At 36.0% G+C, this 19,670-nt stretch overlaps 1 protein-coding gene across 16 annotated transcripts in view; it reads right to left on the bottom strand.

The window, feature by feature from the left end:
- The window catches only part of MYCBP2 (MYC binding protein 2), a 309,994-nt gene that overhangs the window by 34,590 nt on the left and 255,734 nt on the right, over positions 1 to 19,670 (bottom strand). For all 16 annotated transcript variants that reach the window (XM_053563137.1, XM_053563138.1, XM_053563143.1 and 13 more), the window contains 7 exons: positions 17,538 to 17,705; positions 12,287 to 12,444; positions 10,790 to 10,989; positions 9,817 to 9,966; positions 5,998 to 6,158; positions 4,834 to 4,990; positions 4,423 to 4,647 (listed from right to left, as the gene is read on the bottom strand). In XM_053563137.1, coding sequence (XP_053419112.1) covers positions 4,423 to 4,647; positions 4,834 to 4,990; positions 5,998 to 6,158; positions 9,817 to 9,966; positions 10,790 to 10,989; positions 12,287 to 12,444; positions 17,538 to 17,705 — 1,219 coding nt within the window. The remainder of the gene's footprint in view (positions 1 to 4,422; positions 4,648 to 4,833; positions 4,991 to 5,997; positions 6,159 to 9,816; positions 9,967 to 10,789; positions 10,990 to 12,286; positions 12,445 to 17,537; positions 17,706 to 19,670) is intronic.

Here is a 19,670-nt window from a genome sequence, read left to right as displayed (position 1 = left end):
AATGAAACTAACAACTTTCAACCACCTAATATTCAATAAACCAAACAAGAACATACACTGGGGGAAAGACTCCCTATTCAATAAAATGGTGCTGGGAGAACTGGATATCCACATGCAAAAAACTGAAACTTGACCCTGCACCTCTCTCCACTCACAAAAATTGATTCAAGATGGATAAGGGGCTTAGATTTAAGGCATAAAATAATAAAAATCCTCAAAGAAAGCATAGGAAAAACACTGGAAGATATCAGCCTGAGGAAAGACTTCATGAAGAAGACTGCCACGGCAACTGCAACAACAAAAATAAACAAGTGGGACTTAATTAAACTGAAAAGCTTTTGTACAGCTAAGTAGACAACAACCAAAGCAAATAGGCAACCTACACAATGAGAAAGGATATTTACATATTTTGAATCAGACAAAAGCTTAATAACTAGATCTACAGAGAACTCAAATTAATCCACATGAAAAAAGCCAACAATCCCATGTATCAATGGGAAAGAGAGATGAACAGAATCTTCTCTCAAGAAGACAGATGAATGGCTAGCAAACATATGAAAAAATGTTCATCATCCTTAATTATCAGAGAAATGCAAAACAAAACCACCCTGAGATATCATCTAACCCCGGTAAGAATGGCCTATATCACAAAATCTCAAAACGGCAGATGCTGGCATGGATGTGGAGAGAAAGGAACACTTTTACACTGCTGGTGGGACTGCAAACTAATATAACCTTTTTGGAAGGAAGTATGGAGAAACCTCAAAGAACTCAAGCTAGATGTCCTATTTGATCCTGCAATCCCGTTACTGGGCATCTATGCAGAAGGAAAAAAAAAAAACAAAACCTTTCATCACAAGGACACATGCACTAGACTGTTTATTTCAGCTCAATTTACAATCCCCCAAATGTAGAAACAGCCTAAATGCCCCTGCAACTCAGGAATGGATTAACAAGCTGTGGTACATGTATACCATGGAATACTATTCATGAAAAATGTATACCATTTTTTCATATGTTTGCTAGCCATACTATTAAAAGAAATGGAGACTTAATAGCATTTGTATTAACCTGGATGGAAGTGGAACACATTATTCTTGGTAAAGCATCACAAGAGTGGAGAAGCATGAATCTTATGTATTCGATTTTGATATGAGGACAATTAATGACCATGACACAGTGGGAGGTGGGGAAAAGGAAAAAGAAAGACACTGTGTTTTCTATTTCAGATTAATGTGAGGGTATACATGATAAAAAAAAGAAAGAAAAACAAATAAATATCAAGCAGTAGACATTCAATACCTTTAAGTTCCCTGGAAGAGGCATGTTGCCACTAGTGCCAGAAGTCTTAAGGTTGAGTAAGTTTTATATAAAGCACATCAAGAAACAGAGTAACATATTAATTCCTCAGAGAGCTACATAGTCTTGAGTGCTATAGGCTGATGCAATTCAAATCAACAAATGCCTGTACAAGGGACTGTGATGGGACAGTTTGGGGGATACAGAGTTATGGAAGCTCAAGAAGGATATATAAAAAGTTTGAGTATTCCTTATGCAAAATGAGTGGGATCTGGATTTCAGATTTTTCAGGATTTTGCAGTACTGACTGGCTGAGCACCCTAAATCTGAAAATATGAAATCTCAAATGCTCTGATAAACATTGAGAGCCATGTTGGTATTCAAAAAGTTCTGTACTTTGGAGATCACATATTTTGGAATTTTGGATTTGGATGCTTTGTCTATAATATAAAGGGAATCTGCAGATGTCAACTTACATGTTGGGTATTTTTAAAATGAATATTGTTATAATTATCTTCTCTTAGAAACAACAAAATATCAAACTGATTGCAATCATTGCTCTGAAGAAGAGTATGTCCCAGCTTAAAATGTACCATGAGTGAAAGATAACTATGTACTGTGCAGTGAGTTCTAGCCAGAAAAATGTTTTGATTATTACACTTGACTTTTAGTAAGATAAAATAGTTGTACCAACTGAAATTCTTGGGTTTGAAGAGGAAATAAGTTTATAATCTGTTAGTTAAGCCCCGTTTACTTATTCAACACGAGGGAAGAAGTGAATGTGCCCTAATGTACAGGCATTAGATTGCTGTGGATGACAAGGAGTACCCTGACTGCACACTGGCCTGTCATGGCTGGCTTTACGTCAAGGTTATCTGAGACCCAACCCAGCCTCTCTTCTTCCTGGGAAAGGAAACATGCAAATGGAAGGGGAATAGAAAGGCAACAGTTCTTATGGTAAAAGGATTTTTTTCCTTCTGGGTAGATGCCCAGTAATGGATTGCAGGATCAAATGGGAGGTCTAGCTTGAGTGCTCTGAGGTTTCTCCATACTTCCTTCCAGAAAGGTTGTACTAGTTTGCAGTCCCACCAGCAGTGTAAAAGTGTTCTCTTCTCTCCACATCCACGCCAGCATCTGCAGTTTTGAGATTTTGTGATGTGGGCCATTCTCACTGGGGTTAGATGATATCTCAGGGTTGTTTTGATTTGCATTTCTCTAATATAGAGAGATGATGAACATTTTTTCATGTGTTTGTTAGCCATTCGTCTGTCATCTTTAGAGAAGGTTCTATTCATGTCTCTTGCCCATTGATATATGGGATTGTTGGCTTTTTTCATGTGGATTAATTTGAGTTCTCGCAGCTCAATTTACAATCGCCAAAATGTGGAAACAGCCTAAATGCCCACCAACCCAGGAATAGATTAACAAACTGTGGTATATGTATACCATGGAATACTATTCAGCTATTAAAAAAAATGGAGACTTTACATCCTTCGTATTAACCTAGATGGAAGTGGAAGACATTATTCTTAGTAAAGCATCACAAGAATGGAGAAGCATGAATCCTATGTACTCAATTTTGATATGAGGACAATTAATGACAATTAAGGTTATGAGGGGAAAGCAGAAAGAGGGACGGAGGGAGGGGGGTGGGGCCTTGGTGTGTGTCACACTTTATGGGGGCAAGACATGATTGCAAGAGGGACTTTACCTAACAATTGCAATCAGTGTAACCTGGCTTATTGTACCCTCAATGAATCCCCAACAATAAAAAAAAAAAAAAAAATTCCTTTTCATAGTTTTCCAAACATTGTTTTTACAATTGCACAGCAAGACGGTAAAATAACAGATCTGTAATTGTATGAGATTTCATTTTTTCCAGCAAAGATTTCTGCAACTGCATAAATGACTTCTTGTGCTGTATCTGATATTGTTGCATATTTGGTCCATATTTTAGCTTATTTAGTACTACTAAGTGCAAGTTACTTCAAATAGTGCATTGGCATTTCAAGCAAGTGGGAATGCCTGGATATTTATAAATGTCTCTTTTATTTGCTAGGGACCACAGTTTCATTGGCTAATGTTTCACACCCCATTAAACATGTGGGACATGGTGGATTTCTTTTCCTTTCCTACATATGAAAACGAATAATAATCTTCATTATATTGACAACTAAAAAAAAAAAAAGAAAGGCAACAGTTCAAGGGAAGCCATTACTACTAGCAAGCCACATCAGTTTTGAGAGGAAATAATTCCAAGAGGTTTTTGCTAGCAGGCCACATCAGTTTTTTTTTTTTTTTTTTTTTTTTGTAGTTTTTGGCCAGGGCTGGGTTTGAACCTGCCACCTCTAGTATATGGGGCTGGTGCCCTCCTCCTTTAAGCCACAGGCACCACCCCGCAAGCCACATCAGTTTTGAGGGGAAATAATTCCAAGAGGAATTCCTTTCCCAGGAGAGGTGGTAAAGAACAGCTGTTTGGCAGGTGGTGCTATTTCTTTCCTGATTCTTAATAGTTGGTTCTTGAGTAAATAGGGATTCTTTTTCCTTTGTTTACTCAGTTGAAATATGTAGTTGGACTAGACTAGGGAGAATATAAACAAATTCTGATTATTTAAGATAGTCCAGAAACTATTTTTTAACCCCTTTGACAACTAGGAGTGAGAAGGAAAAACTTAAGGCCAATTATACTCCAGGTACAAATATACTCATCACAATAATACCAAAAAAGAACCCAGTGCAGGGAAAGAATAGTTTTCATAAAGGAGTTACTCAGAGAAAATTTCTCTACTGAGTCTTAGAGGTGTTTGGAGAATCTGATACTGAGTGTGAGGGGAGGATTTCTAGGCCGAAGGCGAAGTGCAAAAAAGGGCATGAAAGGTGACCATATGGAGCTGACCTCTGTTTTGCTCAGCTGTTGCCATGGTGTATTTGTAATCAAACCTCTTTTCAAAATGGTGTTCCACAGTGCTTCCAATCATATTAATCTGTTTTTAGACTTAAGATTTGGGAAATATAAAAATGTGAGTTGGTTGGTGAAGTTCCAGGTGATGAATCTTTTTGCTAAACTCAGAAGTGAGACTCTATGATTATTAAGTGAGCTATAAATTAAGTTTTCTTTCTTACCCCAAGATCTCGGGAATTGTCCACGTGAACAGAGACATAGCGCGCATTGATTCCTTTCACACAGTTGATGGTGATGTTCTTAGTTTTGTTTTTATCTTCATCTCCTGATTCCCAAAAGGTTTCTGTAGAGCCATCTGTCAAGCTGCCAATCATGGCAGGTCGGCTTGAAGTTTTTATGTCAACAATGCTGGTTAGGTCCTTTAAGCACATTACTATGCATAATTCCTATCAGAAACAAATGTAAGTGCTTAAGGTACTCAAAAGGAAATATTCCATGATGATAAAATAAACAGACATAAGATAAGAAACAGTGTAAGACAGAATCAAATTGAGTAACTTGTAGTTTCTCTTAATATACTGTTGACTATTAATTAACATGATAACCAGGAAAATAACAGTTAAATGACTGACCTGACTCATAGCTTCAAAGCCAGATTGTATACTGATGCTAAAGCTCTCTTCACTATCGCCATCATCTGATTTTGACAAAATGTTGTTAATGTGGTGAAAGACGTTGCTCTGATGGAGAAACTGGTGATCGGATTGCTTGAATTTGAGACTCCAGCATCTAAAAAGGCAACATGTAAGCAATATATGAAGTAATTATTTTTCAGGAATATCTAAGGAACTCCTGGAAAAGTCCTTGGTAGCAACATCTCAAGAAATATTAATGCTCTAGGAAAAAATTAAAAATTCAAAAATTCAGGGAATATAATCATTGCTTTTCCTTTGAGAAATAAAGGTAATTTGGGGGGGAACAAGGTAAGTTCTGAGCAAAGTTCACTCATTTCAAATACAGAAAAATTAGACACAGGAAGACCGAGGCTACAGAAGCAAAAGTGGCAATGAATTTGTTGAGTGGATAAGTGTTACACCACTTATAAAAGCCTTTCCCATTTATTAGTCTTAATTCTATAGTAATTCAGCGGGGCAGCGCTTCAAAACTCTTGTGAGGAGGACCAGAAAATCTCCCTTCCACTGGTCTTATCCAAACATTCCATCAACTTACTTCTTACCATCAACTTACTTCTTACATAAATCCAGTACAGCATTTATTTCTAACTGTAGTCCATCATGAGGATCCAATAACAAGGTTCATAATGTAAATGCAACTAGGCTCCATTTCTCTTGAGACCTTTTCAAGTCAAATTTCATTTTTGTTTTGGTTTAAAGATTTTAATTTCCCTCTTTCTTTTTAGCATGTTTAAATGATTTGAGGTAGGAGAGTGCGAAAAGTCAGAAAGATTATCACAGAGAGTGATAACTTAGGGCACTGAGAAGTATATCATCCACACTTTACAGGAGGGAACAGGTATAAAGTAAGAGGAGGGATAATTCTAAATTATAATAGTAAGGAGGGTGGCACCATTTACACCAGTGGTTCTCAACCTGTTGGTGGCAACCCCTTTTTAACAATGAAATATATTGCAGCATCAGGAAGGTTGAGAACCACTGATTTATAGGATGTAGGAATTCTATGCATCTTACTGAAGAGATTTTTTTTCAACACATACTTTGAATACTCCATAAAATCTCTTCTTCAATATACCTAGAACATGTCTATTACACAATTACCTTAGGGCCATTTGTTGTAATGAACTGCCACTGGGGAGAGACATCATAAGATCAGAGATGGTCTGAAGTAGGCGATGGAATGTGTGCGGCAAAGGATGAGCAGCTTCACCTGCAATCACTATGTCTGAGAGTGGATGTTCACATACTCTTGTATCTTTCTCCTAAGACAGAAATTGAAAGTAAGTTGATTAGCTTGTGTGCTGAAAGTAAGTTCCCTCACAAAAAATACTACACATACTCAAAACCTGTATGTAGTCCCCAAGCCCTGGGCTGCAGACTGGTACTGGTCTGTGGCCGGTTAGGAACCAGGCTGCACAGCAGGAGTTGAGTGCTGAGCAATCAAATGAAGCTTTGTCTGTACATGTATTTATAACCATTCCCCATCACCAGCATCGCCGCCTGAACTCTTCCTCCTGTTAGATCAGCAGTGACATTAGAGTCTCATAGAAGCGCGAACCCTCCTGTAAATTGTACATGTAAGCAATCTAGATTGCATGCTCCTTATGAGAATCTAATTCCTGACCTCTCAACTGCCCTCCACAACAGGTGAAAATCATCTTTTATGAAACTCATCCCTGGTGCCAGAATGTTTGGGGATCACTACCCAATAGTATTATTTAATACTTTATTAATTATGCCTATGTTACTTTTAGGGAAAAAAGCAGCAAGGTTACTCACAGTTAAAATCAGCAAGCAAATGCACACACATGTATACATGTGTCAATTATAAAGTACTAATGCATCTTTTAATAGGGTAATCCTATATATGTATGCACATGTTATGTCTAAGTATGCATTCACATGTATGTGAATATATATATATATATATATATATACGATACACGTAGGTACATATGGAGATGTTTTGTGTGTGCATTTTTGTATAAAAAAATAACGTGTTCACTATTGGTTGCTGCCCAAAGTCTGCAAATTCTTTTACATATTTTGTTTAGCTTTTTGTTGCTTGCTATGAGAATTACTAGGTAGTGTTTCATCATGGTCATAATCAGAATTCTGATTATGAAGTTTCATAACAGAGATGTTATGAACAAGTTTTGAGATGTAGTATTGTTTTTATCACTCAACTGAAAATATTAAATTCTGATGCTTTTTTGATGTAATTTATTTGTGAATATTTCTCTTAATTTCCATATGAATATATTTTTCTTGTTATCATTTTGTTACCTATTTCTAACACATTAGCAATAAAGACAAAGGTCATGGTAAGAAGGAAACCAATTAAGTGAAGAGTTATAAACTTGCTTTATGTCTCCACAAGTGGTCAATTTTCATAGATGCTCTGTGTGTTTGAAAAGAATGTGCACAGTTGGATGCAATGTTTTATATGTCACATGACGTCAAGATTGTCAGACATTCAAATCTGTCTCCTTTCTGATGCTTTTTGTTTGCTGGATCTATCCAGTACTGAGAAGACTGCTGTAGAACTCTGCACAAAATGGCCACAAACTCTTTGTAGCTCTTCCATCAAGAGGTAGAGCTTATTTCTCCAGTCCCTGAATTTGGCCAGCCTTGTGATCTGCACTGGCTAACAGCAGGTGATAGAGGCATAGTGTGGGTTTAGCTGAGGCCTCTTGGCTTTGCAGCTTCTGTGCTCACTTTCGTGGATGTTGTTTTCATGTGAACAAACAGCCTCCTAGAGGATAAGGACTCAGGGAACCACTTGAAGAACACTGTATCTGCAACAGAAATGAGCCATTCCTCTCATTGGAGCCTTGCCTAAATTGCTAATGCACAGATGGTGAGAAAATAAACAACTGTTTCATTTTAGGGAATTTTGGGGGTGGTTATGCAAGAACTTGGTACAGGTGCGAGACAAGTTCACACTCTGCTTGTAGAGTGTTCTATTTTTCCTTGCAGTCTGTCAGTTGTTACTTATATTTTTAAGGTTATGTTATCAGGTACATACATAGCTAGACTTCATTTTTTATCATTTTGTAGATAAGCTCTTTATCCTTAGCAATAATTCTGTTTTAAAGTCTATTTTTACGATTTTAGAAATAGCTATCCCAACTTTACATTGGTATCGGCCAGTATATCTTTTCTGGACATTTTTACTTCAAATTGCTTATATACGCATGTTTTAGATGTGATGCTTATGAACACCATGTAGCATTTTACTTTTTTCAACCTATTCCAAAAGTTGTTGTCTCTTAAATGAAAGTCTTAGTCCTCCATGTTTTTATCGGGATTTAATTCTAACATGTTATTTTGTACTTTTATTTGTACCATTTTTTCCATTTTATTTTCTCTCTCTTTTTTTGGTCTTTTAAAAAGTTATTTTTCTTTTGTTTGGAAATCACAGCCCATTTCTTTTCTTTGTGTAGTTACACATATTTAATTTAACCTAATCTAAAGCTAACCTTTGTTAACCTTTGTCCACCTCTAGAGCACTGACGCCCATCAGTGCTGACATATATGCTATTGCTGTATTTTAGGACACAGTTTTAGAAAATTATCACTATGATATAGTATTACTTTGTATGCAATTTTTTAAAGACATACTCACATATTTACACTTTCTATTCTCTTCATTGCTTCAAACTTCTTAGATCTTTCACCTAAGATCATTTGTTATAACTAAAGTGCATTAGAATTTTCTTTGGAGACATTCTATTTGTAGGCACCTCATTTATTACTCCAAAACTGTGTTTGTTTTGTCACTATTATCAAATACTCTTCACAGGGTTTACAGTTATTTTCTTAGTACACAGAAAACATCAATAGATAATGTTTCTTTTATTTATTTATTATTTTTGAGACAGTCTTGTGGTGCCGTGGTGTCACAGCTCATAGCAACTTCCAACACTTGAGCTCGAGCAATACTCTTGCCTCAGCCTCCCAAGTAGCTGGGATACAGGTGCCCGCCACAATGACTTTTAAAAAAAATGTAGTCTTCTAAGTTAAAACTTTGCTACTGAAAATGAAGCTATTATTCTGATTGGCCCACCTTTGAAAGGTATTTTTCTTCTCCCCTGTGGCTGCTTAAAAGATCTTCTCTTAATTTCTGTGTTCAGCTAACTCACTATGAGTTGCCCAGCATGATTTTTCTTTATTTTGCCCGCTTAAGGTTCATTGGCCTTCTTGACTCAATGGACAGTTATCTGTAATCACTTCTTGAGAAATTCTTAAGTATTAACTATTCAAATATTGCCTCTTTTCCATTTTGTCTAGCATATTTGCCAATTAGGTAAAAGTTACACCTCATTTTACCCATCATTTTGAATATTTTGGAAATTAATCATAAATTAACTTATTAATTAATCATGAAATGCCATTCATATAATTTTAGACTGCTTGGGAGTTAAGTTTAAAGCCGCCTAGATTACTTCCACTTTACAGTTAGGAAATTGAAGCTCACAAGTCATACAACTACAGTGAGGCAGAAATGCAGCTGGCACTCAGGCTTGCAGTGTTCTAGTTTAATGCTTTTCCCATTATATAGGCCGCCTCAAATAAACATCAGGTCCTGTCTAGCCAAATATTTTTGAAATTTCATGCCTTAAATAGTATCATTTTTACCATGCAGTACCAGTATCTTATTGCAATGTTGAAAATGTCGCTCTGTTGATGTCATATATGGCACCGTAATAGTATGCATCTTTTAGTTGATTGCTTTTGGCAATGGTATTTAATAAGAAATCAGATGTAACTGTCAGCATCTTTGCTGGAGATGAAACTTTCACTAGGTATAGTCAATGCCATGTATATAGTATTAAAATGTTCTTCTTGACCGATAATCTGTAAATGATTTCATGCAAACTATTGTACTATCTGAAGGTTTACTACCCAGTTTCTCACTTGTTCTAAATTTTCTTTGTTTGTCTTGTTTTCTTCATCCTCTTCTTCTTCTGGTTCCACTGGAGCAGGAGTTAATGATGCCACAAAATGCCACAGAATATCATGAAGAGAAGTGGTTTGGATGACATTACACAGAAGCCAGTTGAAAGCCTGAATAAACAATGGGTAAATGAGTGAGTCCAAGATAAAAAGGCAATGCAGAGCTTTTCTTAGAAATGAAGTACCTCCATGGGCTCTGAGTGTCAAGGAAAGATACTAGAAATCTGACCTTCATTTCACTGAAAGCACACTGAACTTGAGATAGCTAATAATCTTGATCTTATTAAAAAATAAAAATGAGAGGAAAAGTAATATTTATAAACTATAATACCAATATACTTTTTCAAGCCACTTTTACGTTGAAAATTCTTAATACTAATTTATTCAAGCACATTTTTTTCTAACTTGCATTTGTGATGAACACAGAGTGTTTCTCAAGCTCTACATAAGCAACCATTTTCTTAAATATATTTATATCATTCCAAACAACGAAGCGGCAGGTTATTTATCAGATTCTGGTTAAAGCATAAAGATTGACTACAAACAGGCCTGTGATATACAACAGCCTTATTTTTCCAGAGAATGGAGGCCCAGAGAGGTTATTACTGGTACATTTATAACTCAGAACCCTACTTCTCCTCTCTTGGCATGATTATTCCCTCATTTCATTTAATAAAATTACTTTCTGATTACAAAAAGCTTTTAAATTATAAGGCAATGCATAATTTTCTTTACAGTGCTTAAATATGAAATTGTAAATCTATTTATATTAATGAACTAGTTTAATTTTCATGTGTACATAATACTTTTGGATGGCTAATGTTTATTAATTTGACATACTTAATTTCTGTTGGTAAAAAAGTGGCATCATTAAATCGAATCATCACGTGATTTGTATGATCAATGACTAGTAACTCCATTAATATATTCATACCTCCATAGCAAAAACTCGACAAGCAGATTTCCTTAAGGCCTGTTTCATTGCTATTTCAAGACCTTCTAGATCATGATGCTGTATGACAAAAGCTAAAACTGGCCATTGGAAATTTCGTTCTCCTTTAGAAAGGGAGCTATGGGCTGAGATTAGCCGAGAAAGCTCCGGAGATGGATGTCTCAATAGGGAGGAACCAACTTCTATTAAAAAAGAAAAGAAAAGAAAATTATTTTCACAGGCATAAACATTTAACATAATAATGAAAATAGCATCTGGCTTATTTGCTTTAGAGACTTTTTTTGGTTTTGCATACAATGCAAACTATAATGATTTTATCCTTTACTAAGGAACAAATTAGGACTCAGAAATATCTTACCCTCCTAAAGTTATACAGCCATTAAGTTGCAGAGGGGAGTTTTGAATCCAGGGCTAAATCCCAAGTTCATGCCTTCTAAAATCCTGAAACGTTAAGTGATTTATATTCTCCCTCAGTAGAAACTACATTTCACCTTCATCATTTTCTAAAAGACTGTTTTATAACAAAGGTGTCTTAATAAAAGCTCAAAAATATTTATTGAATGAATCTATAAATTGCTTAGGGATGCTCAATATTTTTCTTCAAGATCTTCAATAATAACATAAGCCATCTGCCTATAATCTTTAGGCCAAATCTTCATGTTAATAAGATAAATTATTATCAGACATGTATTACCCTTTTTTTCTTGGGTTTCTTTCATTATTCTTGAGGTAGAATCCAAAAGCTTCAAATCAGGGGCTGTTGACACCAATTTGTCTAGATTCTATACCATTTTTAATGATTAAGAGCTACTCATATATCCAGCTTTTTATTATTTACTCAGAGTGATGATTATAATAGTTACAAGGTTCTTCAGAGGGTGAAAAGAGGGTGATGTATAGTCACTGGAACTGCTGGTCCACTGAAGTTTAGTGGAAGAGATAATGGTATCAATATTTGGTTTAGATATCTAATAAGTAAGATTGTAAAGGGCAATTTATTCTCGAATAATCACTGATCTTTGGATGGATGTCTCTTCAAATGAGACACAAAATTATTTAAGCTGAGAGGCACATGGATAGCTGTCACACAGAAGGAATATCTATCACAAATTAGGAATTATTCCAGTCCTTTCCCTTTCAAAACTAAATTTTAAAAATCTACAAGTGAAACCATTCTTTTTCTTTTTGGTTGCCTGGGCTAGAGTACAGTTGTCATCATAGCTCACTGCAATACCTCAATCCCTAGCCTCAAGTGATCTTCCTGCCTCAGCTTCCAAACAGTTGGGATTATGCGTACGCGCCACCACACCTGGCTAATTTCGACAGGGTCACTCAAGTTGGTCTAAAACTCCTGGCCTCAAGTGCTCCTACCACCTTGGCCTTCCAAAGTACTAGGATTGCAGGCATGAACCAGTGCACATGGCTGCTTTTTTATTTTCAATAATCAAATTATTCAATCTTTTTTATCTTTATACTTACCAGTGTCTCCACTGTTAACTCTTCTTCTAGGAATAGCCTTAACTCGTGCAGGTAAAATGGAGTGTTGCTTATCATATTCAGAAGCAACAACTGAGTATGATCTTTGGAAGACAGTTCTCTTTGCCAGGTCAGTATCAGTTATGGGACTGGTTTCCAAACTTCAGATAGAATGAGACAAGAGATAAAAACTCAGAAGAGAAAGTGAATAAAATGTTAACTATATGTATCTTATGGTGCAGGCAAATATGTGAATCTATATTTCATGTGGACAAACTCAAAGCCAACTTGACAATTTCTTTAAATCGTAACTTGATCATTTCAAACGCAGTTAACATTTTAATTGATTTCAAAACTAAAACTTGGTTTTCTTAAATCTACTTTGCGTTTTAGATGAAAAAGAAGAAAAGGCATCAAATATAACAAGCTCCTTTTAGAATCAAACACACTGGGGTAGAACTCATATGACATGGTATTCTGAAAAAAACAAATAGTGTCTTTAAGATAAGTATACCAAAAAGAAAGAAAATGGATATATATATATATGTAGAAACCTAATAAAATACAAAGTGAAACTTGGTTTATTTTTCTTTTGGTACTTTAGTGTTATATCATATTTTCTCATTCCTGTAAAGTGTTGCCAAAGCCCTTTTTTAGAGCATGGCCATATCAAAGTACAATGAGAGGTGACAAATTGATTTGAGGCATCAGTGCTATGCTTACATTTTATACAAGAACTCAGTGATTTTCATGTAGGCTGAAGTAAATTAACACCTTTTTATTTACTACAGCACATTAAAAGATACTTAAAAGTTAGTAGAATGAGTATGCAATTTCCTTTGAGACAGTTCATAAGTAACAGAAATACCTTCCCTTTCTCATTTCTCTAAGAAAAACTTACAAACTATTCTTTTCTAGAGTTTTTTCTGTTATCTCATTCCAAATTGGGATATTTTTTGCTCACCTGGGGTTCTAGAATATTTTTCCATCCTTCAAATCAGGCTTGAACTCCTATGCCTCTCGGTAAGCTTATACATTTTCTAGTAAATGGCTCACTGCCTGAGTTATTTTCTTTACTTAACACCTTTCTCGGCTTACGTACATGCTTGTTTGCATGGACTATACATGCTGTATGCAACAGACTGGGGTAAATGTCTGTTTGGGCTGTTTGAGTCTAGAGCAGTGGTTCTCAACCTGTGGGTCAACACCCCTTTCACAGGGGTCATATGATACCATCCTGCATATCAGTTATTTATATTATGCTTCATAACAGTAGCAAAACTACAATTATGAAGTAGCAATGGAAATAATTTTATGGTTGGGGGTCACCACAACATGAGGAACTGTATTAAAGGGTCGCGGCACTAGGAAGGTTGAGAACCACTGGGCTAGAGAAAGGTGTCCAACTTCTTTTTTTCCCTGGCACACACTGGAAGAAGAGTCATCTTGGGCCACCCATTAAATATAAAAACCCCTAATGAAAGGTAGATCTGTGCATTATTTTTGGGGTGTCTAGAATCACAGATGAACAAAACAGTCCTCAAATAATCCATATGCAGCCTGTGGGCCTCTGGTTGGATACCCCTGTGCCGGAGTATAAGAATACATTAACTTTATTTCACTCTACACATGGAGTTACCACAAAAAATAAATTATTCTGGTCAGGTGCGGTGGCTTACTCCTATAATCCTAGCACTCTGGGAGGCTGAGGCGAGTGGATTGCTTGAGGTTATGAGGTCAAGACCAGCCTGAGCAAAAATGAGTCCTCGTCTCTACTAAAAATAGAAAAATTGAGGCAAGAGGATCGCTTGAGCCCAAGAGTTGGAGGTTGCTGTGAGCTCTGACTCCATGGCACTCTATCCAGGGCAACAGCTTGAGCCTCCATTTCCAAAAAAAAGAAAAACAAAAACTATTCTTATAAAAATATTAACAGTTTTGAAGAAATTCATGCAATACAAGAAAACCCAAAGAAGGAAGCAAATATGACCATCATTAATTTAAGCTTCCCTTTGGTGTAATGGATAATTCCTTACTGCAGGGGCTATCTTATGTACCGTAGGATGTTTAGAAACACCTTGCCCTTCACTCACTAGGATGCCAGTGAACTAGCCCAGCTAATGAAAAACACAAATGTTTTCAAACACTGGCAAATGTTAGCAGGGAGGCAAAAATCACCCCTAGTTGAGAACCAGGGATTTAATAGATTTATTATCTTTTTAACAGCTAGAGTTTATTGAGATGTTTTTCTTTCTTTCTTTTTTTTTTTTTTGTGGTTTTGGCCAGGGCTGGATTTGAACCCGCCACCTATGGCATATGGGACCGGCACCCTACTCCTTGAGCCATAGGCGCCACCCGAGATGTTTTTCTAATAGCTCAATGATGGTCATGTTCCTTGAATTATTATAGCTTAAGAAAGCTTTAGGGGTGGCGCCTGTGGCTCAGTGGGTAGGGTGCCAGCCCCATCTACTGAGGGTGGCAGGTTCGAACCCGGCTCCTGCCAACTGCAAATAAATAAATAAATAAAAGAAAGTTTCAACCTAACTGAATATAAAATACTTGGGTCATAGTTTCGTAACTTTAGGATTTTGTTAACATTACACTTAATGTGCTCTGGTACCATTATATTAATATTTCACTACATACTCTTATCATTTTCTTTCTTTCTTTCTTTCTTTTTTTATTGAGACAGAGTGTCACTTTGTTGTCCTCAGCAGAGTGCCCTGGCAACCTCTAACTCTTGGGCTTTAAGCGATTCTTCTGCCTCAGCCTCCTGAGAAGCTGGGACTACAGGCACCCGCCACAACACCTGGCTATTCTTTTGTTTTTAGCAGGCCGGGGCTGGGTTTGAACCCACCAGCCTTGGTGCATGTGGCCGGCGCCCTACCCACTGAGCTATAGGTGCCACCCCATACTCTATCATTTTCTAAACATGCTTTTCATTAATCATTTGGTTTATTTTCTTTCTTTTGGAGCTTTGGAAATATTTCATTTACTTCTTTCATTCAGAGTTGCCATACAGAAACTTCAATTCCCAACTTTTTGCTAAATGACTTGTTTTTCTTTCCTCAGATCACTGAAAATTTATTTTTTTCTTTGAGTTTCAATAACTGAAGACATTTCTTTAAGTCACCTGTTGCAAAAGTTTTCTTTTTAATCTAAAAATTCAATACTTAAGAATTTTTAATAATATAGCTTTAGATAAACTTTTAATTATATTTGTTGATTTTTCTCCAAGATACCAGTTGTTCTTAGATTGGATTGCCCTGTTTCTATACCTGTTACCTTTGCTCTAATTGCTATAATCTCTGTCCTTTTTTCTTTACTCGTTGTGATTATTTAAAATCTTTTCTGTACATCAATAATTCAACTAACTGCTCAAAACATTTCTAATTAATTTACTAGCTTCATAGTGGTGTAGACTTGGTCTTCAGCCTGTCCTCTTAGCTCTGTAATGTATCCTCTTACTACATTCTGCTTTTTATCTCAGTGTCATATTTCAGCTTTCATTTTATTAAATTTATATCATTATCAAATTTTTCAGGACTACAGAGTACTTGTGGAAATTATCTTTTTCTTGAGGCAAGTCTTCTTCCATATTGAGTTTTTTATCTGATTTTTGCATGACACACTATTTTCATTTTGCTAATGCTTAAAATGGAAAGTTCTGTTTAGCTCTTCTGTTCGTTCTGATGAAGTATGGGTGGATTTCCTGCCATATTTGACGCGTTTGGAGATTTTATTTACTGCTCTCTACCAGGGACCACTCCGCCTGGCTGTGTGTATTTCTACTTTCTGTGGCAGTATCCCTGGGACCTCAGACTACTGCTCTGCTTCAGCGTGCAGCTGCGGCAAACAGGATGTTGCAGAAGATTTCCAATTCCTGAGTGACTCTAGTGCTGCTACGTAGAGATTCTACTCTAGAGGATTCTACCTTGACTTTTCCCGGGGTTTCCATTCACTTGGCTAATCTACCGTTCTCTAAACAGTAAAGTATTTAATTTCTTGATATGATTTTTGGGGTGATGCAGAAATACATCAGAATCTTCTGTTTATCTATATGGCCTGCACTTTTGAAAATTTATGACAACTTGTGTCATTGGGGCTGGTAAATGTTTTTCCTTGATTTTTATTGTTTTTAAAAAATCCATTGGGTACTTGCGATGAGAAATTCTCTGGAATAGCTTCGTTCATTCTACCTTATTTTGATCCTGAAGGCTAGTAAAAACCTGATGAATCACACTTAGACTTGTCTCAAAATGGCTTCTAACGCTCTTTAAAGTCTATCTCCTTTAGAGACACTTCACCACTTTTAAGGATGTAAAAGGCTGTACTACACTCTATGGAGAAAGCGTTGAAAGCATCTTTAAAAAATTCTGATAAGTAATGTACACAGTAGGAGGTGAAATTTGCATATATCTTAATGAAAAAACTACTCATTTGAAATTTAAGTTTTATTAAGCTTGTTATAGTATATACCATACTGTTAAGAGTTTATGATTAAAACTATATGGTGTTAACTCAGTGGCATATCTAGTAAGCTCATTCTCTTTTCACACTGCCAATGTCTTCCAACGGTATCATGTTCAGTTATTCAGGCCTGAAATCTCGATGTCATCTTAAACTTATTTTTTTCATTATCTGGTTAGTCAACAAGTCACACTGATTGTTTCCCTACAAAATATCTTCCTTTTCATAATCATTCTCAACATAATCCAATTCTACCTACCCTAGCTGACATATTTGGTTAAATTTATCAGCTTCTCAACTGATACTGTGAGACTGTTTGCTTTTTATCAGGTAATTATTCCTCTCAAAAAGTATCAATAGTATTTTCTTGTACATTATATTAACATAATTACACTTAGTTTTCAAGAAATTCATTACTCTGATACTACCACATCTAACTGAGAAGGCCTTGTAAACAATAATCCAAGAAATTTAAGATTTTCAGCACCACTTCTCCCATGAAAACTTAAAGTAACCTTTTCCTACTCCCATATACTACAGCATTAAATGAAGTAATCTATTGTTACTTCACTAGTTGATCTTTTCTCTTCAACTCTCATCAAGGATCTTATCTCATTCATACATGTACACTTTTTCTTTCTGCTCTTTAACAGTTAACAGAGCTGACTCAAAGTCCTTCCTGAGATGAAGGGGAGTTTCAAAGAACTTCTAGAGCACTCTTTTCTATTTCAAGGTCTTCCTTCCACCGAACACCGGCTATTCAACAGAAAAGAGAGAACTAAAATACCTTGGTGGCATAGACTTCATATTGCTCTCTGGTTCTTCAAATACATTAGGACTTGCATCAGGAGTTACTGATATGTATGGGGCAGGTACAGATGTTGAACGCAGGTATCTCATTTCATCCTGAAATAGGTTGTCATCTTGATAACCCACAAAATTTTCATGATGATGCCTGCATTAAATCAAACCCAATAACTTAAAGGAAGATGATAATACAGATGCTCTCCATTTTGAATCTCCTTTTTAACAGGAAATGCAGCACATGTAAATCTATTAATTAAGAGTAAAGTATTAAAGTAATCATAGATATAAGTAAGCAAGAATAAAAGTTTGATAATTCCATATATAGATACTCCAGGTACCACAAACATTTCATTTCAAATCCAAAATTGAACTCATTCCCCCCACCCCTTTTGAGAACTTTTTCATCTGCCAGCATTTTGGTAAATGATCCTGCCAATCATCCAGATGCTTACACTAACATATCTCCAAGGTTGTAGTAGGCTTAGTGCTCAACCATGGCCAGGACTCAAATCCATGTTAGGAGGTTCTCTCTCACCACCATTGTCTCTTCTCATTCCCCACCATCACTGCCTTGGTTTAGGCTCACATCAGCTCTTGCACAGACTATTAAATATAGGCAGTCACTTTTTGGGGTAGAAAATACATGAGTATATGGGGAAAATATTGAAAAACAGATCTATGAAATATTTCATAGGTTAAAGGAGTATCCATTCCTCAGAGAGCTAAAAATAAACTTTATAATTATGGCTATATTAGCATTTTTTACATGTTTTATCATTTGATTCATTCTTTTTCAAACTGGAACAAAAAGTTGCTAATCTAAGGCCACTGAATAGTCTGACTGAGGCTAAAGATTAGTGTATTTGGCATCCTGCTGATTTCCACCTCAGTCTCAAATGTACTTAGTCTCACATTTTCATTTTTGTTTCTTATTCATTTTACTACATTAGTAAGTACAAAATTAAAAAAAACCACACAACTCTGCTGTACAAAGAGGACAGTTTCTAAAATGGAGCTGTTGGTTGACAGGCCATGGCAGCAGGCAATTATCTGGAAATCTTCATTTGTCAGCTGATGAAAAAAATCTAAATTTGGCTCATGAAAGGCTGTTTTGGAGTCTTAGTAAATAACGTGTGAAAATATACGCTGCACCATCCAGGTTCAATATAGGGAAAAAGAAAACTATAAACGGGCTTCTCTCCATCTTTAATAATGCACTTAGTCCAGCTTTCGTATTCCATACGTATTTCCCTATTTAAAACTCTCCCACTGTTTCCTTTGCCCATGAGATAAAACAGAAGTTTGGCATGGGCCACAGAGCCCATATTACCAGGTAACCACTTTGAGCAACATCTCACATTTTCCCCCAGTAGCAAGGGCTTTACCAAACCTGTGATTCCTCACATGTGTAATCAGATTTCAGTTGTATCTTCAATCACTTGAATTACTCAGCCAGAAATTGCTTTCCTCCTGTCACCTGCCTGGTTGACTTTTGTTTATTCATTAACACACTACTAAAGAGTCAGCCCCTTCAGGAAGATTCAGGTCTTCGTGATACTTTCTGCTGTAATAGTAAGGCTCTATACACATACTTCTATCAGACTGCTCCTCACGTACATTTAAGTGTTTCATTCACCTGACATCACAGCAGAGTGTTAAGTATGTGGAAACCAGAATTTTATTAAACGCATCTTGGTGTGTTCAGGGCCTAGCAAAAAGCTGGTACCCAACTGTACTCATTTAAATACTAACAGAGTAAATAATTAAAAAAAAAAAGACTGCTACAGGAAATATCCCTTTCTATCCATTTTAACATTTCACACTATTAATAGACTGTAGCCACCCTACCAAAGAGTAAGAGATAGCTAGTCTAACTTTCTAAGATATATTTGGTAATAATAATTAATATGGATTGATAAAATATTTTCATAGTTTTTAAAAAATACCTACTTCCAAAAAACACGTACCTTACCAGTCAAATGTTGGTCAATCAACTCAGAAGATAATCCTAGAGATTTCTTTATTGTAGTTAGTATTTAATGTCATGCAGATATTCAGCACAAATACCGAACTACCCTATGATAGTAACCAACAATAGCAGTTAATCCAAAGG

Source organism: Nycticebus coucang, chromosome 15 (assembly GCF_027406575.1).
Source record: "Nycticebus coucang isolate mNycCou1 chromosome 15, mNycCou1.pri, whole genome shotgun sequence".
Classification (NCBI taxonomy): domain Eukaryota; kingdom Metazoa; phylum Chordata; class Mammalia; order Primates; family Lorisidae; genus Nycticebus; species Nycticebus coucang.
This window is presented reverse-complemented; position numbering and strand designations above follow the sequence as displayed.